The sequence below is a fragment of the Fusarium oxysporum genome, chromosome 4, assembly GCF_000149955.1.
Source record: "Fusarium oxysporum f. sp. lycopersici 4287 chromosome 4, whole genome shotgun sequence".
NCBI classification, from domain to species: Eukaryota; Fungi; Ascomycota; class Sordariomycetes; order Hypocreales; family Nectriaceae; genus Fusarium; species Fusarium oxysporum.
This window is the reverse complement of record NC_030989.1, coordinates 679,279-703,338: the sequence shown is the minus strand read 5'-3', so window position 1 is coordinate 703,338 and position 24,060 is coordinate 679,279. Positions and strand designations below refer to the sequence as shown.

Sequence of the window (24,060 nt, the reverse complement as noted above, 5' to 3'; positions counted from 1 at the left end):
TTATCAGAGAGTTTTCCAATATTGGCACCAGTTCAAACAGTCTCTGTCGTGTTATGTCAAGGTATTCTGAGACCAAATCGGAGACGAGTTTGTGTGGCTCTAATAGTGGCAGACTTCTTGTGGCCACTTCCCCATTGACATAGACGTCCGACAGTAATGGACTTGCCAGTTCCAAAATATCAAGTCAGCCATTCTGTTGGTTTGGGCTGAATAGTGGTGGTCGACTCTTGACTTCGTTGCGTCAGTATTGGCATAGAACGATTAGGCTAAGACCAAACTCACTTAGGTCATTGAAGCTTTCCCGGAAGTTCAACCACGGGAGTCCGTTGATGAGAACGACCATGGAGTTGGATGATGGCGGTGTTAAAGCAACCACGCCACAGGTACTAGTACCAACGACTTCATGAACACGATGGATTAGCAGGTTTCTGTACTCGGGCACATTGCGCTTACAATCTTCTTCGATTTGTGAAGCACGATATCTTCTCAGTCCTTTCTTCCTCTTCTTCTCTGAGATCACTTTACCACCAATGCTGAGTTCCGTCAATTTTCCCTCAGCCTGACGCTTGGTGACCAAAGCCCTTGCATGCTGCCATTTCTTTTTGGTGTAATTCTTTTGCAGCTTCCAGTTAAACATTCACTTTTCGAATGTATTGGGGCTTTCTAACCTATTTTCAGATGTTTAATATCCAACTGGCACCAATCTGACTTACGTGGCATGGAATCCAGATTTCGCCATGATCTGGATAACCTCATCGAGGGTTTTGTCTTGGTTGACGTATAGCTCAGTTATGCGACCCCTTTGGGCTTTCCATCGAGCAGGCGGGATTTTCAATGTCTGGGGCATATTGAGGTCGTTAGAATGAACAAAAGTCTTGGAATAAGGAGCTCTTGTAAATGCTGAGTGAAGCGAGTATGGCAGGAAGTTCAGAATGGGTGGGAGGGTCAGACCCTTTTCATCATCAGGCTTTCGATTACTCAAGATAGGTACATGAGTACCTACTCAAGGCTAACGTCTGTCCAAAATTCTCGTTTTATTCATGCCCTGTTAGAGCCTGATTTGAAGGGCGTGGCCACCAAACAGCGGCCCAGTGAGGCTGAGTTGTCAAGTCGCTGATTGGCGGCCAAAATTCGCGTTTCGTTATATCACACCTCCTCAACAACCGACTACCACCACCTTACGAGGCATCTCCTTTTGGGGTTGACGTATCAGGAAGCGGTTTCTGTAATTTGCTCCGACTTCAACGTATAGACTAGTATGTCACCTTCATGAGACCGCTTCTGTGAACAGAGTGAGCCATCTAGCCCGAGGCTTCAACATTAGATTTGAGTACATTTTCAGTCATTTTGATATGCCAAATGTACCATGATGAATTTGAGCCGTGTATTCCTAACCTAGGTCTTTAGATGAAAGAATACAGGTCTCCCTGCTTTCTTTACCACAGAGAGGATACAACCAAAAACTACCTATAAACATGGAATAGCCATGATTGGACGGCCAAATTCGCGTTCAAATGTTTTACCAAAAGCACAACATGTGCCACCGCCGCTGCCAGGATGTAGCGGTACGACCGGTACCAACAAGGGCCAAAATTCGCTTTGCCGAAATGGATGTATATATCAACTCTTACTCCCACTTGCTTCTCATCTAAATTGTTGACTTTCCATGATACAAAACTCCCTATTGACTGCCTAACTGCTCTATCCTTCTTCTAAGCTCAAATTACCGTCTTTCAAGTACCAACCTTCGCAGCATGGCTATGCCTGTGGAAGTCATAGTCGCCACTGTTGGCGTGTTAGTCAACGTCCCCACCTTCATTCTCGTTTTCTGGCACTGCTTCCGCAGAAGGTCATCATCTAATTCTGGTCGAAGCCAGGGTACGTTTTACTTTCATCTACATTTTCTGTTAAGTTAATGACAATTTCTTACAGAAGAATCTGTTCTTCTTCGATCCCCTACCTTGCACCCTCGACGTCTGACATTCGACACCCAATACGCTGTGGCCTTCCCATGCACGATGCCTCTCATCAACGTTTCGACACCTCGTCTTTGACATGACACTACACTCAACATTCTTGATTATACAAACAGTCTATGGTATACATCTAACGACCACTATACTCAACATAACGATCGACGTCAACGAAAGCGATTTGGTGAACTTTGGCACATCTGATATAGACAGAATACACATGTTCAGCATACTTCTACTTAGCCTTCTTGAGGGTAGTCTTGAATCCCACCAGCTCAACCTCCTCCGCCCTTCCATCCTCACTCTCAAACACCATCTCATCTAATCCCAAGAACTCATACGCTGCTCTATCTATCATCGCCCAACTCATACAACTCGCATCCTCCCAGAACAACAACCCCTCCTGCATCCCAATTTGATTCGCCGTACCAATTCTAAACATTGCTCTCCACTCTGTCCTGTTCCCCGCTGTAAGATCTGTAGGATATAATCGCCCAGATAGTGAGATTTTAGGTACGTTGGGGTTGAGCACGGAGAGATAGTGAAGCCAGTGTGTCGAGACGTCTGTTCCGCGGACTATCCACTTTGTGATACTCAGCCCTGGACCATCGTCATCGACGTCGAGAACGAGAGTCGAATTTGTATCTTCATTGATGTAGGTCCCTGCAAATGTCTTCTTCGCTTGGTCTTTACCTGCTGCTTCGAGAGCGGGCACAAGAGCCTTTGTGATCAGTGAGAAGAAAACCAGAGGAAGACCTCCCGCAATCTCGGGTCCTCCCACTAATACACTTATAACTATACCATAGTCTGGAATCATTGCAAAAATGGAATGATAGGTTCCTATATCGCCTCCTTTGGTGTAGACATTGACCACCCGTTCGTCAGAGGTCAGCTTATTAGATCGCACAATCTCCCAGGGCGCGCCGATAAATTGCCCCCTGCCACTGGTAAAAGTCACAGGTTTGAGCCACTTATTTGTTTCTGGCAGGTCTAAGAACTCGTGCTTGAGGATGGAAGATCCGAAAGCGAGGAGGTCCTTTGTTGATGAGTAGAACGAACCAGCCCTGTGCAAGTTAGCTAAAGACCACTACACCCAGAATGAAGGAGACGCACGGGCTAAGGATACCGATAGAAGTATTCCAGAAAATGTCGTCAGGTCCAATAGCCCCCACAGAGTCATCAGGCTTCGCATAAGTCGTACTCTTCATCCCCGCAACATCAAGCACATTCTTTTGCACAAACTCTTCATATGACTGTCCTGAGACTCTCTCTATGACCAAGCTCATAACGAAGAAGGCGATGTTTGAGTACACGGGGTTGCCCCAAGGTGCAAAAGTCGGAGGCCGTTTGCCAAAGTTGTCCCAGAAATCTATGCCGGTCAGTTTTGTTTTTGAGTGTTGGTTGTTAACTCACCTTGAACGTCGCAGGGAGGTATTCCAACCAGGCCAGCACATCCTAAGACATCATGCGCCGCAGGAAGACCCAGGTCAGTCCAATTCCTGAAGCTCGTCAAATCCGTCACCACTACCACGCATCAGTATCTGATTTCTCATTGAACTCAAAACTCACAATCAGCAGGCATGCCTCCCATGTGTGATGCAAGAGCCTGCAGCGATACCTTATCCCAATCGACAGTCGTGATCGCATTATTCTCACTCTGCTGCTTGTTCAACTTCCTCAATTCAGGGACATATTTCGTCACCGGATCATGCATGCCCACTCTCTTGAGTTTGAGCGCAGCGAGGGTAGTATACGCCTTCGAGATACTACCAATGCGATAAACCGAGTCGGCATCGATCTTGCTTACGCCTCGAGGATCCAAGTTCTCTGGTGTGTGATGAAAATCCAGCAAGGGTTTGTCTTCGTAGATTGACGCGACGCCAACTGATACAGCCGAGCTATGCAGAAGGCTTGAATAGGCCTTTATAGTTTCTGTGATAGCTTCAATGGCATTTTTCACATTTTGATGTGAGCTTGGGTTTGTTGGCGCAGGGAGGACTGGACCAATTGGAGGACAATGGTAGTTCTTTGCAGCGAGTACATCGCCAGTGAGTAAAAGCAAAAGAGGCAGAGGCTGCACTTGGATCTTCATCTTGTAAGTCTCCCAAAGACTGAAGCGATGAATACAGGACTCAATCGGCTGTTAATGAATGAAATGAATGCGTCCTATATAAATAAGACGGCGCGTTGTCCTCCCGCATGGTACAGGATCCCCCGCATAACATCCTGGCCCCCTATGCAGTCCTCATCATTCCTTGGCCTGGCGATCATGCTCTTTATCCCACTTACCCATTTAGGCATCATCCGGCGCCGAATAATGTTGAGAGCAGCTCAACTACACGACAAGCAGGTGTTTATAAACAGAGATATACAGGCGAGAGGAGTTAAGGACTATGAGCTCAATCCTAAGCGGCAGAAGAACCTATTAATCTAAAAATAGCTTTAGAATCATCTTGGGAGGTCTTTGGCTCACTTTCAGAAATCCTATCAAGAAACGAGGATGGCCTCGTGGGTACATACATACTTATTTTTGGCCCCCAAGTCTGTGATTTAGTTGCTTGCCAAGGACAGGCAACAGTGAAGAGGTTCCAAGTAATCAAACCAGGAAACGAGCAAGTAAGTTATTCCCAACGCTTTTGACTAATAAAGCTTATATTTCATGTGGTAGTGTAACTAATATTGTCGGTTTTCTTCCTAAAGAACTACATCCACCCGTAATCAATCCCCGCATCCATCGGTAGGTCACTGGGTGTATAGTTGTCTTCACTGCGTCTTCCAGTATTGTCATCGCCATTGCCATTGTCATCAATCGTCATGGCATCCATCGCTGTGCCAATGGATGAGTTGTCTTCACTGCGTCTTCCAGTATTGTCATCACCATTGCCATCGCCGTGTAAATACTAGACCATCCGGGTCTGCAATTGGTTGTTCTCCTCCCTAAGTGCTTTCAACTGCTTCTCAAACTCCTTGTTGACCCAATCCCAGTATCCTGTCCAGGTGCTGGCGGCACCAGCATTACTGGTAGCTGCTCCAGCGTTACCAGTCATGGCCTTCATCTTCTCGCCTAGCAGCAAGGTCACTCTGAGGATGCTCTTGTTGGCTTCCTCTTGTTTCTCCACGTCCTGCTTCACGGCATTATCCTTCAGTTTCACCGAGAGGACAGTTCTGTAAGCCTCAGCGATCGAGTTCAAACGTCGAGTTGTCTCATCGGGGTCGATCGCGATCAGCTTGGTCACCATGAGATTGCAGAGCTGCCTAATATCATTATCATCCTTGAGGCCAGCGACGACACGATCGTAGAAGTCGATGTTATTGATGCGACTGAATGCAGTCTCCATCAAGGCGTACAGTGTCTCATACGCGCTCTGCTACAAGTCAGTTCTTGTTCACAACGAGTTCACCGTAAACGCACCTTTCGGACCTCAAGGCCATCGTCCACGGTGTGCTTGAAAGGTCCCATCATGACTTCCTTTATGAGTTCCTTCTTGATAACTGATTCTTGCAGAACAAATGGCATCAGTTCTCCCAGGTGCGGGTGGATTAGGTCGGGCTTCGATCGAGCAGCTGTAGTGAGTGTGGTCATTGCCAGTCGGCGAATATCCATGTCGGAATCTTGGAGCATTGTCAGAAGCATCTGAATTAGGACGTCCCGTAGCATCACATCCAAAATCTCATCACTTTCAGGGAGGGTATAGCGAACAGCTTGAACAGCCATGCCTCGAATACCCAGAGACTGGTCCTTCAGGAGAGCCTATGAAGAGTTAGAACATTCAGAACGGAAGGGCTTGGGCATGCATACCTGAAGGCGTGGAATGAAAACGGCAGGGTCGAGTGTGACAAGTCGTCCAACACATTCAGCAGAAACGACCTTGTTGTCAGCATTATCAGAAGCCTTGAGAAGCTCGTCCCAAATAGCTGGGGCGTAGTTGCGCAGGTCAGTAGACTGCGCAGAGATCGATTGTAGGATTTCCTTGATGGACTGAATAAGGAGGTACTGAGTGTTTCCACCTTTCTGCATGGTCTTCAAGATGACAGGAAGGAATTCTGGAACATTGCCGGAACCTGCCTGGCCAAGAGCAACGGCTGCTGAGAGAGAAACCTTGTCTGGCTCCTTGTGGAACTGATCCAAGAAAAGGTCAGGCTTCAGGGTTGAACTTGTTCCAAGCCTCTTTCCAGCTTCACCTAAAACAGCCAAGGCAAGACTGACTCGGGCTTCATCATTCGTTTTAGCACTGGTATAGAGCTCCGTGACAAAGCTATCAAGCTTGACACCAACTGAATCCCCACCCGTGACGAGCAGAGTTCCAATAACTTTACCGACGACGGGAGGGTCGCCTGCAACGCTGACATTTTTAAGAAGTCCCTGCATGAGTCCCTGACCGGCCCCGCTCTCTCCAATGTTGCTGACTAGCACAAGAAGTTGGTCAAGAACGATTCCTGCATGGTGCTCCTTGAGCAGCTGCGAGATGGCAGCGATCATCTCATCAGTGACCACCAGCTCTGGATGCTCAGGCACCAAGTTTGCAAGGATAATTAATGTCGGTCCAAGGAGATGCGCGTCGCTGTTAACGATGATGGGCATCAAATCGGTGACAATTCCCTGAATAGTGTCGGGCTCGAGCTGACCCTTCGTAGCGGGCGACAAGACAAGGTTACGAAGAGCAATGATGCTAGAGCCACGGAGCGACCGATTTGCTTTTCGTAGCTGTGCGGACAGCTCTAAAGTAACATCTTGAACCCATGCCTTGTCCAGTTGCTCGGGGGTCCGGGCATAACGGGCTACGTTCTCCACAGCGCGGACGGCAGCAAGGCGAGTAGTCTCATTCTTCAGCCTCTCTTGGAGGACTTCCAGAGCAGTCTTTACCTTATCCTCAGAGAGAAGGGAAGATCCCTCGGAGGTTGAAGTTCGCGAGATAAGGACTCCCAATGCATGAATGGCACGTTGGCGAACCTCGGCATCGGCATCCTGAGCGGAAGATCTGTCAATAATGACCGTATAAAGCTTTTCTAGCTCAGCCTTGTACTTGGAGGCAGCATTGCGTGACCGTGGTGGGGTAATTGTCTTGACCAACTCCTCAACGGTGCGAATAGCCTCACTCGAGATCTTATAAAAACGGTTATTGGCAGCAGATGCGACACCATCGACAATCTTCGTAAGATACGGCTGTAAAATAGTTGATGAATGAGTCTTTGCAATGTCACTTATCACGCTAAGAGCAGTGATTCTCAACGTGCTTGGAGTCGCCGAAGAGGAGCCGGAATGGGACGCCACATGAGTCGAGGCGGATGCAGCACCAGTGGGCTGGATAGCCTCTATTATAGGTCCAATGACTTGGTCAAAGTACTCAGCCAATCCACCGTGTTGAACTGAAACTATGTCATTGAGAAGCTTGATGACTGCCTGCTTGGTAGGAATAGTCTTGCCCTTAAGTTGCTTAGTGATTGCCTTAACGATAGACGGTGTAAGGCGAGCCAAGTCAGCTCGTGGGCCACTAGGAGGAATTTTCTCCAAAACGGGTGAAACCAATCCAGATCCTGACATGAATTGGGACGCAGAAGCGCCTCCACCACTACTTTGACGTCTTCGTTTCCGGCTGATGGGGATGCGGGTCTCGGAGTCTGGCTCAAGATCGTCTAGGGAGAGGTCTGTTGTGGGGAGTCCTTCACCAGTCTTGCGAACCAAGAGCGAAAGTGCCGAAATGATCTCAAGGCGAACATTCTCCTCTCGCTCAGAAATACGTTTGATAAGATGAGGTGCCGTCTGGTTGTAGAGAACACCGTTCTCAAGCAGGTCACCACTACCGCGTGTTGAGATAACTGTGTAGATGGTCTTTGCAGCGCACCGTCGAACCTTCCAGCTGGCGTCGTCATCGTCGTCCTCAAAGCCATCATCGGCATCAAATTCGTCGTCCTCGTCCATTTCTTCGTCTTCCTCTTCATCCTCCATATCCTCGTCCTCGTCATCAACATTGTAGTTGGGATCATATTTGAGATATCGCAGGCAGGCTTCTATGGTTTCATCTGTGAACGGGCGCATCTCTTGAGGGCACGAGGCCAAGAAGGCATCTAGGGCTACCAAAGCAGCTTCTCGAACTTCGTTGAAATCTTGCCCAAGATCATCTCCGTCGCTAAGAGCATCGAGATGTTCTTGAAGTTCTTCCTCGCTAAGTGCCTTGATAATCAAGGGTGCAGTACCGGCAAGATGAGGTCCAAATCGTGCAGGAATCGACCGGGCCATACTACCGAGGATCGAGATGTATAATCTTCTGGTGACAGGGCTGATTTTCTTCGTTAGACCAAGGGTGATTCGCCTGACTACTTCTTCCAAGTGCTCGTCAGACAAGTAGACAGCGAGCATAGATATAGCCACAACAGCCCTCTTCTTGACAACTGATGTGCCTTTCTCGCTTTCAAGTAGCTGAATAACAACCTCTTGCATAGCCTCTACTTCAACTTGGACAAGCATAGGTCCAAAGCATCGGACAACCTCAATCAATACGTCGACAGCTTCTGCGTTGAGGTCGCCTTCATTTTGTAGGAGTCCTTCGGGGACAGGAGGAAGAGGGACCCTGGGGTTCTTTGGGACCTGGGTTTTGGGGCCGGGCCCAATAAGTCGGGGGATCAACACGCGGCTGATGGCGCTGTATGCTTCCTGCACATCGGATGCTGGTGGGATGCCTGGGACTGGTCGAGGGAGAGCGATGATGACATTTCGCAGTGCAAGTGAAGGGACAGCATTGTCCACGGAGTTCTTGAGCTTCAGGGACGAGAGCTTCTCGATCAAGGGAGCGATAACGGGTGTCGGAATCTTGCCCACAAATGGGCCCAGGCTGATTGTCGTTAGCACTTTATAGATTGAATTGTCCGCTTAACATACCACTTCACTGCAAGGTTCTGCACCTCACCATTTTGATCGTCCAACACCTTGATGAGACTATCAACAGTACGAGCGGCGATATTATAGTCGTGGTGCAGAAAGTCCGGTTTGGCGATATTCAGAAGTTGAAGTAAATCGTTGAGGGCCATGAAGCGGAAGTCGGGATCATTATCACTGAGCTTTGTGACGTGGCCCATCACCGCCTGCGGCGTGGCATTGATTTGACCAGAAGCCATACTGAGCGAGCTTCACGATGGTGTGAGCTTGGTGGTTTCAGATCATAAGCGCGGGGTAACGGATGGAGGGGTATTGGGAAAATTGGATAATGCAGAAGTAGGAGATGTGATCTCAGTAAGATAAAAGTCAAATATAATGAACTCGACGAAACACGAATGCTATTCGGATTGGTTGGTACAAAGATTGAGAGTTTGAGCTTCCTCTAGGCAGACGGAAGAAGGTCGGAGCTCTCGAGGTGTTGCCCCGCTATGACATCCGAGCTGTCACCCCAGTCGCGGGAGGGGCGATCGTCGGTGGGTCGGCGTTTCTTTGATCCGTAACGGTCAACGACTGTGCTGCACGACGTCTACATACAGGGTATGCCCATTGATCTAGGATTATCACAGGTTCGATGAACTACATGTAACAAAATGTGCAGTGGTATGACCTCAAGTCAGCTAATTTTATCTCAATCAAACAATTCGTCTTATACACTCACGATGTTGCACTAAATGAATGAGCGCAGCAGCAGCTGACCCGACTCTGATTAATTACTCACTTGTCGAATATGGTTCGCGATTGGCACTTAAACACAAGTTTACTTCATACGTGGTGTTTCTCTCGTGGCTTACCTACCAGTCCACCTTCCGTTAGGCTGTCACAAAGCTCTCCGGTGGTCAAGTTCTACGAGCTTTCAATATTTTATGGAAAAATAAAGGTTAGGGCGCTGGTTTCCCGAGGGCAACTCTGATCACCATCAGTTCCAGAACTCAGTATTCAGAGCAGGCTTGTGCTCGAATGTCTGGTTACGATTCAAAGCAGTTACAACAGCTATTTGCCAAGCCATAAACAGTGATGTTGCTTTCAATAGCAGCGTTTGATGACTGTATGGGGGCGATGGATTGCCTATAAGAAGCACGCCCTTTGAACTTGTCAGTTCTCTCATGTCTCCAAGGCCCTTCTAACTATACAGCACCCCCCACGATTATCACTTCAAAGTACCATAAAATAGACCTACCCGGTTAAAAACATGCGCCTCCTCCTAGCTTTCGTCTCCCTCCTCTCGCTAACGACGGCGGGCCCTGTGTCTCGCAGCCCCCCAGATAAAGATGGCGAATATCTCTGGGGATGTGGTAAGGTAGGTTACTTTTTAACAATCTTGGAGTATTTTCCTTCTACTTACATAGTATAGACGGCTCCTTTCAGTATCTCAGACTGTAACGAGCTACTTGACTGGTTTAAGACTGTTTCCAAAACGGGCTGGTTCGGTATCGGAAAAGTCAATGGTCTAACCAAGTATTGGGGTTCTTGCCAGCTTTATATACAACCCGGGCCCCTCGGTCACTTTGCCCTCGAGATCCAACAAGATGAATTTGTGGATGTTGTTCATCGGGGTATGGTGTATAAATGCCCTGATAAATGGGCCCGAACAACGGTCAAACCAGACAACAATACTTGGATAGCCTTTGTAACGGAGAAGGGCTGGGAGCCTCATGATGAATTTTAGAGGAACCGATAGTGTCATTTCGGCTGGTACTGGTTTGGCCATCTAATAAAGTAACTTATTCTCTCAAGAGCTTGAGAGTCCAGGGGCTGGTTGATAGTAATATGAGTTTGACCTTGTCCATAAGTTCTTAGGCTACCTAGTTTCGAGGACGATGATTAGAATATCCATGTGACTTGTATCGTTTTCTAGGTGGCCTTCGTGCTTCGGGCGGCTCATCAACAACAAAACCGCTTCAAGCCCTTCACAAGTACAAACCATCGCTTCCTCGTTACTGTTGCATTGAAAGAGTACTAAGGCCAAGTCAAATCGCACCTAGCTGCCATTCACAAAGCATAAAACGAATCCAGTGTTACAGAATGTTCAATAGCACGTACAAATCACTAAGGGAGCAGCATCATTCATTTTAAGCTTCAGTCACTAGTGAGTCAGAGCATTGATGTGCATCCATCTTCTCATACTGCGATTCACACGACTGGCTAAGCAACTATCCATAGGCAATTATACAGTGATCAAAGATGTGAATGGGAGATATGAAGTGGATCAAATGGAATTATGGGGTATAGAAAGGAGACATTCTTCCCTGTGACAAGGTCAAATCTCCCATCTCAGCAAGCAGCTTCTCCTCAATTATAATCCAAATTACTCACAAAACCGCCACGTTACATTCGATCTCAACACAAACTACGTTCCATCTGCCACAATGTGGATCCTATTACCACTCATGTCTTTTCTATCTCTCGCAGGCGCCAACTTGCTGCGTCACAGCATGCCAGGTTGGAGCCCATCCTACAATTCGAGCACATACTACTGGGGATGCGGAACGAACACCGCAGCCGCCCGATCAGATTGTGAACACGCCCTTAATATAGCGATTCATAGTCCTAGGCTCGTTAAGATCCAGAAGAATCAATCCATGTGGTCTTGGTTCAGATCCTGCAAAGTAACCGTGGCCACCCAAGAGAATTTCGACCCTGTAAGCGGCCCTATTCAAACGGATGAGTTTCGAGATATCGCGAACTGGGGATTCGGATCATTATGTGATTTGGGAATGCAACGCACCTATTTCACTCCACAAAATCACACCTGGTATGCATATGTTACAGAAATGGCTTGGAAGTACGGTGATAACTTTTGAGATAACGGATGCATGGGTGTTTGGCCACGAAAGAAGTTGTTTCGGGACCGTCTTGGTTGTTCGTAGGTTGATTGGACATTTCAGTTACACACATGGCTAGAAGCATCCGATTGAGACGAGGAGAACTTGGAACCTCAGTACTAAAGGATGGAAGCACAGGGGCACACACCTGACTTGAAGATCAAGTGAGGACGCCTTCTTATTCATTTCTGGGCTTTGGGAACAACATCAGGACCAGTAGGTATCGAAGCAGATAATAGAGCATTTTCCAGTTACCAATTCCGCAGCTTCAGTGGAAATTCTTTTAACTCGATTAGCCAGCAGCCTAACTTCTATTTGTGGTTTTGCAACCAAACGGATCGGGTCGTTAGCAGGAAGGTTACACAAAACGACAAAGATACAACTTGACGTCAAACGTTAAGTTTCTACAGCCCAACAGCATCCCTACGATTCTATGAAGAAAGCCTTGTAAGATTGTTCGTTGCTTAAAGTAGACGACGTTTTCCCAAGGCGAGCCGCTTGTCAAGGCAGCTGCAAAAAGTGGTGGCAACTGCTAAGTTACCCGCGGAATGATTCACGGACAAACACCCGACAGTACAAACAACTCCGCTAACTCCTCCTTATCCTTTGTCTCCTGTTAATCCTAACTCTTGAAACCTTCTTCATCTTCGCGCTGATCTCTCACGATGTCGGATCCTTCGAAGCCAGGCTCCTCAATGGAGTCCTCCAACGACATCGACATGGCCTCAGATACGAGCGACAACAAGATGTCCCCCATTGAGAAAATCCCCCCCGAAGTTCTCTCCTATGCCCTCTCCTTCATCCCCGACAGAGCCTCTATCCGTGCTGCCATGATCTCCGGTCCGACACTTTACAACGCTTTCAAGCAACGTCAAGCCTACATTGCATCATGCATCCTCTTCAACTCCATGGACGAACCCGTTTACCGGGAGGCCATCGTGACATTCAACATGAAAATTGCAGAATGGAAGGGTGTCAAAGCTGGCATCAAGGCTATCAATCGCGTCTATTCGAGCGAACAGCAACGTATCTACAGCCAGTTCCTCACGTTCGATCGGGTCAAGGAGATGTGGCGTCTTCATAAGGCTGTCGAATACTTCGCAGAACGCCTTCCCTCGTCTCTTATTCGAAAGCATCCAGTCGTCAAGTACAAAAATGCATATTCTATCAACACTAATGTTCGGGTGCGGTTTCAGCGTGCGCTGTATCGCTTGGACGCGTGTTTGAAGATCACGGAGCTCATGATTGCCTCGCAGCTACATGATAATCATGGGAAGAACAGAGCCCCGACGGAAGAGGAGCATAAGGAGGCTCACTGGGTTCATTGCCTGAAAGATCTGGAGGAACACCGTATTCTCAAGGCTTTTCACAGCCAATACTCTGCTGTGGAGATTGAGCAGCTGACTAGCATCTGTGGCATGCTGGTTACCGAGATCGCGCCATGTAAGTCCTCTCATGAATAATGACTATGCATAATGCTAACAGTTTCTAGCTTTCAACACCTTTCTCGAACGCGATATCGAACTGGGTACCCAGCTGCCATACTACATCACTCATGCCCTGTGCCCTGGATCAATGAGTCTCATTTCTCAAGGCCTCCCCTTTCTGAAAGACTTCCTCACTGCCGGGTCGCGACCTCTGAGAGCAAAAGTCATGCGAAGGATTAATCCACCCATTGATTGGAATCCCAATCTCCCAACCAGACCCCCTTTCCCCGGTAACGACGAGCAGCTCACCTGCATTGTCCACGATTACGAGGGGACTCCCGGCAAATGGGCACGGATGGACACTCCAGACTTCATGATGCGAACTCCCTTCATCAAAGATCCCGATCCCGGACCAGAGTGTGCTTGGCACGTCCTAAGTCGCTATGCAATCTTTCTGAACGAATCCGATGAAGAAGTTACCCCTTACCAGTCACTTCCATGGGGGTACGTCTTCTGGGACATCGATATGTTCGAAAAGGCCGAGTTTACCCACATCAGAATCGAACACCACAATGAATTCGGGTTCACCCTCGAAGCAAATCACCCAATCCACGATTCCTGGCAGCCCCTAGCTAAATGGGATTCCAATATGGCTACTGACCGGTTGCTCATGTCCAGCCAGGAGAAGGTCTACCTCAAGAACCGTGGTGAAACGGGATACTTCAACTTTGACTCCTGGATTCTTGAGACTGAAGCGCATTTGTTCCAGGAGTTGAACAACATGCCACGGGAAGTGCTGGCGAATGCCATGCGTGATATGGCCACACCTGAACTACTGCAGCAGTTTTTCCAAACCATGGAGGCTCAGCACCCTGAGATTGTTCAAATGGCCATCAATCTGTCGACAGCTGGGGTCGGAAATGCTTGGGTCGCAGGCACTCTGACTGAAACTCCAGTTCCTGAGGATGAGAATGAGGATGATGCGAACTGAGGACTCAAGGATACGAGGCTATTGCATGACGGTTGAAGACTGGAAGACAAGCCATCTTTTAGGCAGCGAAACGTCGGTTTGTACCCTTTACAGCGCCTTTAAGTGCCTTTGGGTGATCTACTGACGCTGCAATTCGACGGAAATTCGGATTGGGGTTTCCTAACATCAAGTTGCCAGGTCTATGGTCTCGAAACAATGCTATTTGAAACTGTCTAAAGATCTCGGATATACGAGACTAGCTCAGCCATGTATCACAAGGTCGCTACGAAAGGCATTTGAGACTCGGGGTTTGCCAAGATCGTGACGGATGGCTGGAGTGTTCGGGGAATTGTGTCTCCTAGATTATCAAAGATAATCTATCTAGTTCTTTAACCGTTCCTCTTTGCATGGGCGCGTAGATGTAGATTCCAAAATCTTCAGTAGTACCTGATCCCACTCTAAGGTCCCCAGGCATCCCACATATCTTCCACGCCAATTGCACCCTCTATAAATGCATCTATATCACCTCTTTCCATTGAGTACCAAAACGCATCATCATCATCATCTTCATCTTCATCAGATCCCGAATCATCTTCCCACTCCTCTTCTCCAACAAGTTCCCAGACAGCTTTATCTTCACCTTCCATGTCTTCTCTCTTGAATGTGTAGTGATCCCAATCAATCTCCTCAAGGTTCGGTACGATTATGGACTTTTTGTTCCAGAATTGGTTGAGCCCCGCGATGAGGTTGTCCTTGGATGTCGTCTTTGCAGGGGCATTTGGCTGAAGTTCCCGGACCTTTAGGTATTTGAGTCTCGAGTGTGTGACGCCAGTGTCTAAAGCCGAAGTCGGCAGAGGATGGCCCGTCAGGCATAAGCGCTCTGGTGACCCAACGGCGTGTAGGAAAGCCTTCAAAGTGAGTGAACCTTCTTCCATGCGTCGTCTGTGAAAGACAAAAGTTACATCGAGGAGGTTGAGGTTAGGGAAGGCTTTGAACTGGTCCTTGTAATTATCGAGATTCTTGTCCCCTAGAAGCATTGTCGATGCCAGTTCGAAACCTGGTGGGAACGAAGTCAAGCTCTCTGGTCGCTCTGAACCAGCTACGCAACGAACGCAAAGTTCTCTCACAGGTCGGTTCTCTTTGAAGCTTCCATTAAAGAGCATCAAAACAAATTCCATGTCCAAGTCTATGTCGTTGAGTTGTAGGCTGTACAGGTTCTCCCACAGGTTGATGTGCGGGGTGAAGAATTGTGCTTGCTTGCTCTCCTCAAACTCTGCCTTTTCGGTGCTGAGTTTCTGCAGCTTGGGCATGAGAGGAAGGCCATCGTGTACCGCCTTGCACATAATGTGATCCAGTATGAAGGCCTTTGGGTTGTTGTTGCAATCTCGCCAGGTAAAGCTGGTCACGTTTGGCGACAAGAAGAGAATAGACGCAAACAGCAGTTCCAGAATGCCATCATGCTTGAAATCAGGGGAAAACATGAATCGTTGCTTGGTTCGCTCCAACATACAAGCCGACCAAGCGAGTTTGTGAAGACCAGCGCCATCGAGAAGACGCATCAGAGCAGGTTTGTCAGAAGGACATCGCTTTGACCAAATCCTCTTGCATTCGGGCATTTCAAGTTTCCTCACCCGTGGTCCCGCCAAAGGAGCATAGCAAAGAATGTACTGAACATGTTGACGAAGTTCAGGTCTTTGAATGAGATTGATGAATATGTTTGTAACATCCTGGGGGGTTGTCAAGATGAGATTCCGATAGAGCAAGGGTTCCAAGACATCCCTGGTGGCTTTGGATGTATAGGTCAGTTTGTAGAGAGAGGCTGACGACTTGTCCATGCAGCAGTCGCAGGAACTGTTACTGTCTATTTGGTGTTCATGCTCAGTGATGGACTCGGAAGCTAGAAGAGATCCGATGTGATAGAGGATGTCGAGGGGTAGTCTTGGTGTTATGAAAGGTTGTGGCACGGTTGCAGGCTGTGGCTCGCCTGAAGTCGCCATGGTGAGCGGTTTGAAATAGTGGCCTTCGGAGCCAGTAGATGAATGAATGAGTCTAACAGCTAGTGAAGATTGCAAGATGAAGCTTAGAGAGCGGACTGTGAAGGTCAAGCCGACACGTTTTGAAGATGGTGCAGAAGCAAAGATACTTCAGCCAGTCACCCACGGTGGGCTGTAACACCTTAGTGACTTAGTACAAAGGCCGCCGAAACCGCCTGCAGGCAGCTAAGAGGGCAGGAGAACCTCGTTCGGAAGCCAATGGGACGGAAAGCACAAAATAACTCGCAACATAGTATTATTTCAGCATGTCCTATCTAATATAATCGAAATTCAAATCTGAAACCTCATCAAGCCCTGAAGATTGATCAACTGCCGTACTGAATATCCAACTGCCAGAGCTCTCAATACGGCCCCACACCCCGCCATCCGTCCCGCTGTGGAAACCAACGGATCCTCAACATCAACAAACAAACCATTCAAGATACCTTGACATCCTTCAAAATGGTAACTTCACCCTACTCCAAACCCTTCTTGCCCAGCTAACAGTTTCAGAACAAAGACTCATCGTTCACGTTCGTCCACATGCACCGCTCCCGCGACGCAGACCTCTTCGAGGACTTCTGCAAGGACAAGCTCCCCGATGACGAGATCTACGTTCCACCTGTTCACCAGCCCATCAACCCGGAAGACGAAGACGATGTCGTGCCTGATCAACATGCTGCTTTTGGAATTCAGCGCGCTACGCAAAAGTCAAAGGAGCCTGCTTGGAAGGACTTGGGGCTTTCGGAGCTCATGAACAAGGGTCCTAGTATTGGAACTGGTGGAAAGCCCAAGGGCTCTGGAAGTGCTCTGCCACGATGAGCCGTGTGCACATTGTTGTTGTTTTGAGCAAGGCGTTGGGCGTAGCATGACTATAGAGAAGCAGCATGGCAGAATGGTTCAATATTAAATCAGGCATGATATCACATCGCCAAAGACACAATTCGTCTCTATCAAACCCAGCCCCTCATAAAAACTCCAAAACTCCATCATCACCACTTAATTCTTCCCCAAGAACCCCTCCCTCTCCAAGACCTCCGGTCTAAACTTGACAAGAAAGACCGTCTTGCCAGGCCACATATCACCCTCCGCAACCGTATGCGCCGTAACTCTTGCCGGGAAATCAGCTCCATCGCAGACACCTTCAACAATACCGGCTACGTACGCAGCGCAGTTAAGCTGACTCATTTCTTTGGGTACGCTGATGTATTGATTGACAAGAGGCTCGTTGTCGATGATCATATATTCATCTGGTGTTTCGGGGTTGGCGGATTTCTCGAGTCGGTCTGCTTGACGACCAAAGAGGTGCTGCCAGATATTTTGCTTTATGAAGTGGAGGAGGGCAATGATGCTTAGTGGTCGAGTCTGTGTACGCACTGGTTCGCGAAAGAGGAGAAGATCGAGGAGTTTGAGACCGATAGAGTGGCCTTGAAGATTAAGTCTGCGCATAATCAGCTTCTGCGCCTGAAAACAGGGAGGATTGAACGTACCGCTGTTCAAGCTCCTGAATGCCCTTGACCCTTCTCTGCGCATACGTCACCATCTCGCCAAACAGATACGCAAAGCTCGCCTGGCTCAGCTCAGCCGTCTTGGTCCTATTCAATGGGCGACTGTAGATATTCTTTCCATTGCTGGGGTATCGCAGGCCAGGGTCTTTGTTGCCGCTTGGTGTAGGCGTTGGCGCCACGGTGTTGGGGGGTTGTGGAGGCAGGGGCTGATAATTGAGATGATAAGAACACTGAAAATAAGGGGAATAACAATGCAAAGTGCGATAACAACATTTCGTGAGACCGTTAGGCTGGAAGTACCGATCTTGAGTATTTGTCGTGCTTCGAGGTTCGTTGTCGCACGTGTAAACGTGGGCTTGTCTGGAGGGTGAGGTAGAGGGAGGTGACATATGTGGAGACCTGAGGTGCTGACCGAGCTACACCGAGAGTTCACCTTGATAAGTCCATTATCACAATTGCACTGAAACATTCATCAACATCTACAAAAGCAAGAACCTTAATTAAAGAAAGTGAGGCATGGACTCATGAATTACTAATTATGCTCTAAGACTACGTGATCCGCCATCAGATTATAGCATGAAGCAAAGTCCAGCAATTATCATCCTCATGCAACCCCAAAAATCACCCCCTCGGCAATGCATCTGTTGAAGTCCTTAGACTACTGGACAGTAACAACCTTGGATTTGAGCTCTTTCTGCTTAACAGTAGCCTCAATCCAACCAGAAGCATCCTCAAGCGCCTTTCGAGGACTCTTCTTGCGCTTGAGCAAGAACCCCTGAATCTCCGCAGGCGAGAACATACCCTCTGGGATAAGTTGTCCAAACTCCTGGGAGATCGTCTTGAGATCATCGATCGACAGAGTGGTCTCTTTGCCTTTGTTATCCACGAGACTGTGGATACTGCCATTCTGTGGCTTGGGTGCGGTTGGTTTGGTCTTGGACATAGGGACTGGCTTGTTACGCGACATCTCGTACATTCGGTAAAAGAGCTCTGATGCCTGTGCGCTGGTTGCGTTCTTGAACCCAACTTGCACATCGACTCGTCCCGGTCGAATGAGAGCCTCGTCGAGGGACTCGGGCTTGTTGGTTGTCATGATGAGGATGCGACCTTCATGCGAAGCAACACCGTCGATGGCGTTGAGAAGTCCAGAAAGTGAAATACTTTCCACAGTCAAGATGTTATTAGTACCCCTGTTGCTGGTATTCTCTCTGTCTCTTCTGTTTCGTCTTCGCTTTCTGCGTCTCTTTCTGTCCTCTTCAGAGCTGTCGGTGTCGCTATCGGAAGAGTCTTTGGCCTTTTTGGATTTCTTCTTTTCTTTCTTCTCCGCTTTTTCAGTCTTTTTGCCTTTGGCCTCGCCGGCCTTTTCTCCGGTACCGTCTTCATTCTCCTCTTCATCTTCTTCATCGTTGGGACGACGAAGACCAGCAGTGTCGATGTCTTCCAAAAGGACAACACATCGGCGAGGAAGTCTGGTGAACAAAACAGCCAGATCCTCTTCGCTGACGGTAGGATCTTGAAGACTGATGACATAGATATCGATACCGAAAACGCCAGCCAATGCAAACGAAAAACTTGTCTTGCCAGTGCCAGGTGGTCCATGAAAGAGATAACCACGGCGCAGGGGAATACCTCGTGAAGCATACCACTTAGGAGTTCCGGGGTGCAAATACTCGTTGATGTCACGTAATACGTCGTGCTTCTCTTCATGCTCGAGAATCACAGTTCTCATTGGTCTGATAGGTCTCCGGGCAACTTGCTGCCACATGCTCCAAGCATCACGGCGACTTTCTTTTATTCTTGGGCGGTAGATAGTGGTCTTGTGGCGAGTATCGAGGAAATAGGCTGTTTTGGCATCTGCGAGAAGCTGCTTGATAGGGTCTACGAATCGTTAGATAAGTGTTGATTCAAGATCAGTGCCATCGGCTTACCAATAGACCTGCCGAAGCAAGATATTTTGAGCTCCTCAACATCCTTGGTCCCTCCCCAACCGTTGGTACTTTGCAGAGACTCTCTCTTACGGTTGACCCGAAAGTACGTCCTGTCGTGCCAAAACCCTGTCGTACCCATGGCTGGGACATATCGTGGGTTCTAAGGGGTGTCAGTGACTGCAAAAGGCACGAGTACAAAAACTTACACATCTAGCTGCGTCGCTGGCAAAGTTGAGATACTTAGGCGAATCTTCACCGTCTTCGACAGTATTCGTGGCCAACACATCTGCTTGATCTTCTTCTTCGTCCCAAGCACTCTTAAAAACAGTCTGGGCTGTAAGATGACGATTAGTCGCAATGTCTTGCTGCTCCGACAGGAACTGCATGAGCGTAGAATAGATCTGGTCATTCTCGCTAACGTATATGGTACACCTGAAATAGGTGTGAAGGAAGTTATCGATCGTTGCATATACTTGATCGAAAAGTTTAGACAAGCCCCAGAGACAACCGAGGAGGGTGAGGAGGAGAGATGGGTCAAGACCCAACTGAGCGCCCACGAAGCGGTAGACGAATAGGAAGAGCTGGAGTAGAGGCGAAGCTTGGCCTGCGGATACAAGAAAAGTGTCCATTATTCCAGGGAACGATGAAGAAGAGTTTAGTGGTTGAGCGGTGCTGTTCATGGCTTGGAGAAAAGGAGGCCAGCCCATCTTGCTCATCTTTGTGATGTCCATGGTGTATGAATGAGTGAAGTTGTTCAGGCCGTGATAAGGCAGGTTCAGATGGTTTCAGGTTTGCAGAAGTTCAGTTCCTCCTGTTGGTGAAGATGTTTATGCTGATGCAAGTGAGCAACTGATCCAATCGAGGCCCTTTCTTGCTCCGACGAGTTAGATGCAAGACTGCGCTGGCAGGGTCACACAACGTCTTCCTCGGGGCCTCTTTTATACCTGAAGTGAAGAAGAGAAGAAGGACATATGACCTGACCCTTGGGCCCGGCCTAGCTTTTGGTTGGTGTTGATTGAGGTTCCTGTTGCTATGGATGAAGATCAGGCTGTGAGAGGTTCGAGAGTCCCTTGTTATGCACTTTGGGCGCGTAGTATGCCAGCTCAAATCCATAGAAGCAACCCTGTATTTATATGGATGATAATGTAGGTTGGTTTCCTCCTGGTCCAAATCCTTCAGGAAGTGGTTAGGTCATGTTGGGTCATGTTACCAAGCAAAAAAGCACACTTGTTTTCTTTTTGCCCTACGTACATGACAATTAGTTTACGCACTTCCCGTACGTACACACGTAATCTGCCTAGATTTTAGGCTCTACTAAGACTGTTTATATTCTTGTTTTCGTGAATACATGCACGGGGTTTGATTCACCCTAAAATAGACTATGGCACTTTGTGTAACAATCGAGTACTTTCCCGTACCCAAACCATAACCAAGTATGAGTCAAACAATTCTTGGCTATGGAAATAAGCAAATGAAAGTGTGTTCACTCTCGATGTGGAGTGGTTCCGATGGTTTTGTTGTGCATGAATTGCGTAGGTCGCTCATTGCCTATCTCTGCAGAATGTGTGAGTGCCAATTCGTGTGAGTGGTTGGATTTCCATTTTTTGAGGCACCGCATACAAGAAGAGGCAAAACCAACAGGCAGCATCAACGCTACGAAAGATGGAGGTTGTTTTTGGCATGCTTTTCGGGTCAGATTTGTCTTGTTTTTGTTTGGGACTTATGTTTGCTGTAAACAAAAAACATGTCAGCCTTTATCAAAATTGGGGAGACTTCACTCCGAATACGACGACTTACATGCTATTCAGCCTTGTGTCGTGCATCTTCACCCTGGACCTGCAGACGAGAAGAGGGGTTTGAAAGGAATGGGCATAAGCTGGAATGGTCAAATGACCTCGGCTTTTCCTATTGTGTCTTTGCATACTGCCAGGCTTGTTCAATCTGGGATACATATCGTGAACCATTGCGCCCGAACAAGCTTGAGTGAGGCTCTGTTGCACTTTGTGAACTATCATAGCATTAGGACTTGGTTACATTTGGCCTTATGCCAGTTACATATGAACACGACTGGTGAACATGTTCGGAGAATTCTTTTCGAATTAATTGGCGCGTGAGACACAGGCTCAGCCATGGTAGACAAGAACACTTGTGAATATTGATACAGGTGCGCTGATACGCCAAGTGCCCTGCGAAGTATTACGCAGTGATGCAAGACATGAAGTAGAGTGAAGAAGTGAACATGAGTGATCAAAACCAATCGCCCATGATGCAGTAGGATATTCACTTTCAACACCATGCCGAACCTCAGTTAGCTGGTTCACGGGAACGATTCGCGCATTGCCCTCTTACGATTCAAGTCTCCTACTAAACAATTTGAGGGAAATACGAAAATTGTCTATGCTATGCCGACTACGCGAGCAAGCGTCCTCAGACCTGTATAAACCGGTCGATCCCCCACGAGGCCTGTTCTAGCTCAGATGAGGCTCAACGCCACTCCGCCCTAGCACATAGACACACGCTCAACCATCTACCATCTCACCCAAAAACACGCGTCATATCACCGTACACCTACGCCGCAACAGACTGCTCCTCCAGCTTAGTCTCCGCCAACTTCTCCTGCACATCCTTGACACCAGCATCTTCACCAAACTTGAATCCCTTGACACTGACATCCGTTCCACCCGCGAGATAATCCTCGCTCTCACCAATCTCCTTGCCAGCTGCCTCCCACCGTCGGTACTTTTCGTCACGCTTCTGGCGGCACAGCTCGTTCAGCGCTGGCCAGTATGTCTCGTGGTCATACTCAAAGTCCATATCACCGCCCCAATCGAGACTCCACAGCTGCTCGGGAGGAACGTACTGCTTCATGTCTTCATTGAACTTGAGCTTCTCGCGCGTCACGGGGTCAATGAAGGGGGTGATGATTTTGAAGAAACCCCATACGATCCACGGTACTGATATTGTCAGTTTTGGTCTTTGTTACAAGAAATACACAGTACTTACCGTTGATGATAAGAGCCTTGCCTAGTCTCTCAGGATAGTGGTTCTGCAGAATATGCAACACCTCTCGCGCAACAGACACGGGCACACTCGTGTTCTTGCGCTCCTTGCTGGGCTTGAAATTAATCATGAGGCTCAGCATCTCCACTCCAGGCGGCATGAGATCCGTCACCCGCTCAACCATGTAGAACAGATGATGCAGCTGTCGGGGACTAGTATCCGTGTTTTGCCTTGCCGGGTTGAGATACTGGCACGGACGACCCTGACGATCATAACCAATGATCATCTGCTTTCCGGTCTCCTGCTCAGGAGAGATGTACTCCGGCGTGAAACCCTCAAGACCGTACTCCCGACGCCATGCGAGAGTTGCCTTGAGCCGCTTGGCGGAGTCGTCGACTGACCACTTTGTAGCGCGGAGATAACGGAGGAGACACTCGCGGGTGAGCCATGAGCGCTCGTGATCAGTGATAGGGCCTGATTTGTCCTCCTCGTCGGCTTTCTTCTCGCATTGGATCTCGGTGATACCCTTGACTTGCTCTAGCAGAGCCTCATACTTTGTCTTTTGCTCGTCTGTCAATTCTGGCCTTGGGAGAGGTTTGCTGTTGGGTCCTGGGCTGGCAATGGGTGTCTTTCGAGGACCAGCCGTGTTTTCTGTTGAGCTCGCCATTTTCAAGACTTTTCTTGAGGTCGAGCTTTGAAAGGGTGAAAGAGATGAGTTGAGTCTCACCGCTCGATCAACCAGAGTAATTAGTCAAGGCTGACGAGTCTATGATGAGCAAATCCGCCAAAAGATATCCGTAGGGACTCTAATCCAAGCCTCTTATCAGTCTCTGTTCACTAATAAGACCAATGGAACCAAGATTCAAGGAAGAATTCAAAGTCAATCTCTCACCTCAACTCAGAAGATAAATTGATGGCTTTATCCATTCACGAATTAGGTGACTTGGCAAGGGGCTCAACAAGGAGCCGCACACGAGCCAGCCAATCATCTTCCATACCCACACGAATTAACCTCCAGGACCGGCTTCCGCTTGCTGCAGTTACAGGGGCTTCTCAGTAATTTCCAGGGGACTTCGGATGATGCGGGGCGTCTATCCTTCATCCATCGTGCGCAGTTGGCCTCCAACTTGACACAAATGCAGGCTGACATGCATTTTGATGTATCCAGCCGTTCCAAAGCTCGTAATCGTATTCTTCCTATCAGCCATTCTACCACTTTTATCTCAAGTTGGTTTGGCATTTTGTATCCAACTAACAAACATTGAACCGCCAAAGTGATGGATATAAGCGAGTTACCCTATGCTTGCCAATATTGGAAGGCTATAGGTTGATAATGATGCATTATGGCATGATTATTCTCGATTAACAGTAAATTGACTTTATAATCTCGATAGAGCTTCCGAAATGTAGACTTAAGATGACCGAACAAGGGCAGCTCACCGCTACAGCTGATCATGTTTACCAG

The 24,060-nt window shown here is 48.2% G+C and overlaps 10 protein-coding genes across 12 annotated transcripts; 3 read left to right on the top strand and 7 right to left on the bottom strand.

The window, feature by feature from the left end:
• Positions 1 to 184: 184 nt before the first annotated feature.
• FOXG_19518 (uncharacterized protein) lies at positions 185 to 847 on the bottom strand (the record flags this gene model as incomplete). The annotated part of the gene is made up of 3 exons (XM_018399740.1): positions 185 to 231; positions 283 to 533; positions 714 to 847. 3 exons carry the CDS (start codon positions 845 to 847, stop codon positions 185 to 187), a joined length of 432 nt encoding a protein of 143 aa, XP_018243353.1.
• Positions 848 to 2,061: 1,214 nt separating this feature from the next.
• Positions 2,062 to 4,187, bottom strand: FOXG_07628 (uncharacterized protein). The gene is made up of 4 exons (XM_018386224.1): positions 3,543 to 4,187; positions 3,387 to 3,497; positions 3,087 to 3,342; positions 2,062 to 3,037 (listed from the first exon to the last, which is right to left on the bottom strand). The coding sequence occupies exons 1-4, from the start codon at positions 4,063 to 4,065 to the stop codon at positions 2,209 to 2,211; spliced, it is 1,719 nt and encodes a 572-aa protein (XP_018243352.1). The 5' UTR covers positions 4,066 to 4,187; the 3' UTR covers positions 2,062 to 2,208.
• A 335-nt stretch (positions 4,188 to 4,522) lies between these two features.
• Positions 4,523 to 9,304, bottom strand: FOXG_07627 (uncharacterized protein). The gene is made up of 4 exons (XM_018386223.1): positions 8,851 to 9,304; positions 5,773 to 8,803; positions 5,386 to 5,724; positions 4,523 to 5,338 (listed from the first exon to the last, which is right to left on the bottom strand). The coding sequence occupies exons 1-4, from the start codon at positions 9,084 to 9,086 to the stop codon at positions 4,874 to 4,876; spliced, it is 4,071 nt and encodes a 1,356-aa protein (XP_018243351.1). The 5' UTR covers positions 9,087 to 9,304; the 3' UTR covers positions 4,523 to 4,873.
• A 158-nt stretch (positions 9,305 to 9,462) lies between these two features.
• On the top strand, positions 9,463 to 10,692 carry FOXG_07626 (uncharacterized protein). Of its 2 annotated transcripts, XM_018386222.1 has the most exons (3): positions 9,469 to 9,998; positions 10,040 to 10,204; positions 10,259 to 10,680. In XM_018386222.1, the coding sequence occupies exons 2-3, from the start codon at positions 10,097 to 10,099 to the stop codon at positions 10,571 to 10,573; spliced, it is 423 nt and encodes a 140-aa protein (XP_018243350.1). In that variant the 5' UTR covers positions 9,469 to 9,998; positions 10,040 to 10,096; the 3' UTR covers positions 10,574 to 10,680. The 2 variants fall into 2 exon arrangements, with proteins under 2 accessions (XP_018243349.1, XP_018243350.1); XM_018386221.1 differs by having other exon boundaries at positions 9,463 to 10,204; positions 10,259 to 10,692.
• A 1,702-nt stretch (positions 10,693 to 12,394) lies between these two features.
• Positions 12,395 to 14,148, top strand: FOXG_07625 (uncharacterized protein; the record flags this gene model as incomplete). Its single annotated transcript, XM_018386220.1, has 2 exons — positions 12,395 to 13,172; positions 13,222 to 14,148. The coding sequence occupies 2 exons, from the start codon at positions 12,395 to 12,397 to the stop codon at positions 14,145 to 14,147; spliced, it is 1,704 nt and encodes a 567-aa protein (XP_018243348.1). The 3' UTR covers position 14,148.
• Positions 14,149 to 14,298: 150 nt separating this feature from the next.
• Positions 14,299 to 16,326, bottom strand: FOXG_07624 (uncharacterized protein). Its single transcript, XM_018386219.1, has one exon. The coding sequence runs from the start codon at positions 16,121 to 16,123 to the stop codon at positions 14,585 to 14,587; it is 1,539 nt and encodes a 512-aa protein (XP_018243347.1). The 5' UTR covers positions 16,124 to 16,326; the 3' UTR covers positions 14,299 to 14,584.
• Positions 16,327 to 16,621: 295 nt separating this feature from the next.
• FOXG_07623 (uncharacterized protein) lies at positions 16,622 to 16,981 on the top strand (the record flags this gene model as incomplete). Its single annotated transcript, XM_018386218.1, has 2 exons — positions 16,622 to 16,624; positions 16,673 to 16,981. 2 exons carry the CDS (start codon positions 16,622 to 16,624, stop codon positions 16,979 to 16,981), a joined length of 312 nt encoding a protein of 103 aa, XP_018243346.1.
• A 177-nt stretch (positions 16,982 to 17,158) lies between these two features.
• Positions 17,159 to 18,056, bottom strand: FOXG_19517 (uncharacterized protein; the record flags this gene model as incomplete). Its single annotated transcript, XM_018399739.1, has 2 exons — positions 17,159 to 17,600; positions 17,650 to 18,056. The coding sequence occupies 2 exons, from the start codon at positions 18,054 to 18,056 to the stop codon at positions 17,159 to 17,161; spliced, it is 849 nt and encodes a 282-aa protein (XP_018243345.1).
• Positions 18,057 to 18,138: 82 nt separating this feature from the next.
• On the bottom strand, positions 18,139 to 20,944 carry FOXG_07622 (mitochondrial chaperone BCS1). Its single transcript, XM_018386217.1, has 3 exons — positions 19,802 to 20,944; positions 19,596 to 19,755; positions 18,139 to 19,545 (listed from the first exon to the last, which is right to left on the bottom strand). Exons 1-3 carry the CDS (start codon positions 20,324 to 20,326, stop codon positions 18,326 to 18,328), a joined length of 1,905 nt encoding a protein of 634 aa, XP_018243344.1. The 5' UTR covers positions 20,327 to 20,944; the 3' UTR covers positions 18,139 to 18,325.
• Positions 20,945 to 21,822: 878 nt separating this feature from the next.
• FOXG_07621 (uncharacterized protein) lies at positions 21,823 to 23,516 on the bottom strand. Of its 2 annotated transcripts, XM_018386216.1 has the most exons (3): positions 23,488 to 23,511; positions 22,599 to 23,401; positions 21,904 to 22,549 (listed from the first exon to the last, which is right to left on the bottom strand). In XM_018386216.1, the coding sequence occupies exons 2-3, from the start codon at positions 23,260 to 23,262 to the stop codon at positions 22,164 to 22,166; spliced, it is 1,050 nt and encodes a 349-aa protein (XP_018243343.1). In that variant the 5' UTR covers positions 23,263 to 23,401; positions 23,488 to 23,511; the 3' UTR covers positions 21,904 to 22,163. The 2 variants fall into 2 exon arrangements, with proteins under 2 accessions (XP_018243342.1, XP_018243343.1); XM_018386215.1 differs by having other exon boundaries at positions 21,823 to 22,549; positions 22,599 to 23,516.
• Between the last annotated feature and the right edge of the window lie 544 nt (positions 23,517 to 24,060).

Excerpts from the sequence above, each read along its gene's own strand:
- FOXG_07628 (XM_018386224.1), bottom strand. The coding sequence starts at position 4,065 with ATGAAGATCCAAGTGCAGCCTCTGCCTCTTTTGCTTTTACTCACTGGC. Across the intron at positions 3,498-3,542 it reads GGGAGGCATGCCTGCTGATT|TGGTGACGGATTTGACGAGC; the intron begins GTGAGTTTTGAG and ends GATGCGTGGTAG. Across the intron at positions 3,038-3,086 it reads TCTATCGGTATCCTTAGCCC|GGCTGGTTCGTTCTACTCAT; the intron begins GTGCGTCTCCTT and ends TAACTTGCACAG.
- FOXG_07627 (XM_018386223.1), bottom strand. The coding sequence starts at position 9,086 with ATGGCTTCTGGTCAAATCAATGCCACGCCGCAGGCGGTGATGGGCCAC. Across the intron at positions 8,804-8,850 it reads CAGAACCTTGCAGTGAAGTG|CCTGGGCCCATTTGTGGGCA; the intron begins GTATGTTAAGCG and ends AACGACAATCAG. Across the intron at positions 5,725-5,772 it reads TTTTCATTCCACGCCTTCAG|GCTCTCCTGAAGGACCAGTC; the intron begins GTATGCATGCCC and ends AACTCTTCATAG.
- FOXG_07626 (XM_018386221.1), top strand. The coding sequence starts at position 10,097 with ATGCGCCTCCTCCTAGCTTTCGTCTCCCTCCTCTCGCTAACGACGGCG. Across the intron at positions 10,205-10,258 it reads ATCTCTGGGGATGTGGTAAG|ACGGCTCCTTTCAGTATCTC; the intron begins GTAGGTTACTTT and ends TACATAGTATAG.
- FOXG_07624 (XM_018386219.1), bottom strand. The coding sequence starts at position 16,123 with ATGGCGACTTCAGGCGAGCCACAGCCTGCAACCGTGCCACAACCTTTC.
- FOXG_07622 (XM_018386217.1), bottom strand. The coding sequence starts at position 20,326 with ATGGACATCACAAAGATGAGCAAGATGGGCTGGCCTCCTTTTCTCCAA. Across the intron at positions 19,756-19,801 it reads CCAGCGACGCAGCTAGATGT|AACCCACGATATGTCCCAGC; the intron begins GTAAGTTTTTGT and ends GACACCCCTTAG. Across the intron at positions 19,546-19,595 it reads TTGCTTCGGCAGGTCTATTG|ACCCTATCAAGCAGCTTCTC; the intron begins GTAAGCCGATGG and ends AACGATTCGTAG.
- FOXG_07621 (XM_018386215.1), bottom strand. The coding sequence starts at position 23,262 with ATGGCGAGCTCAACAGAAAACACGGCTGGTCCTCGAAAGACACCCATT. Across the intron at positions 22,550-22,598 it reads CAAGGCTCTTATCATCAACG|TACCGTGGATCGTATGGGGT; the intron begins GTAAGTACTGTG and ends TGACAATATCAG.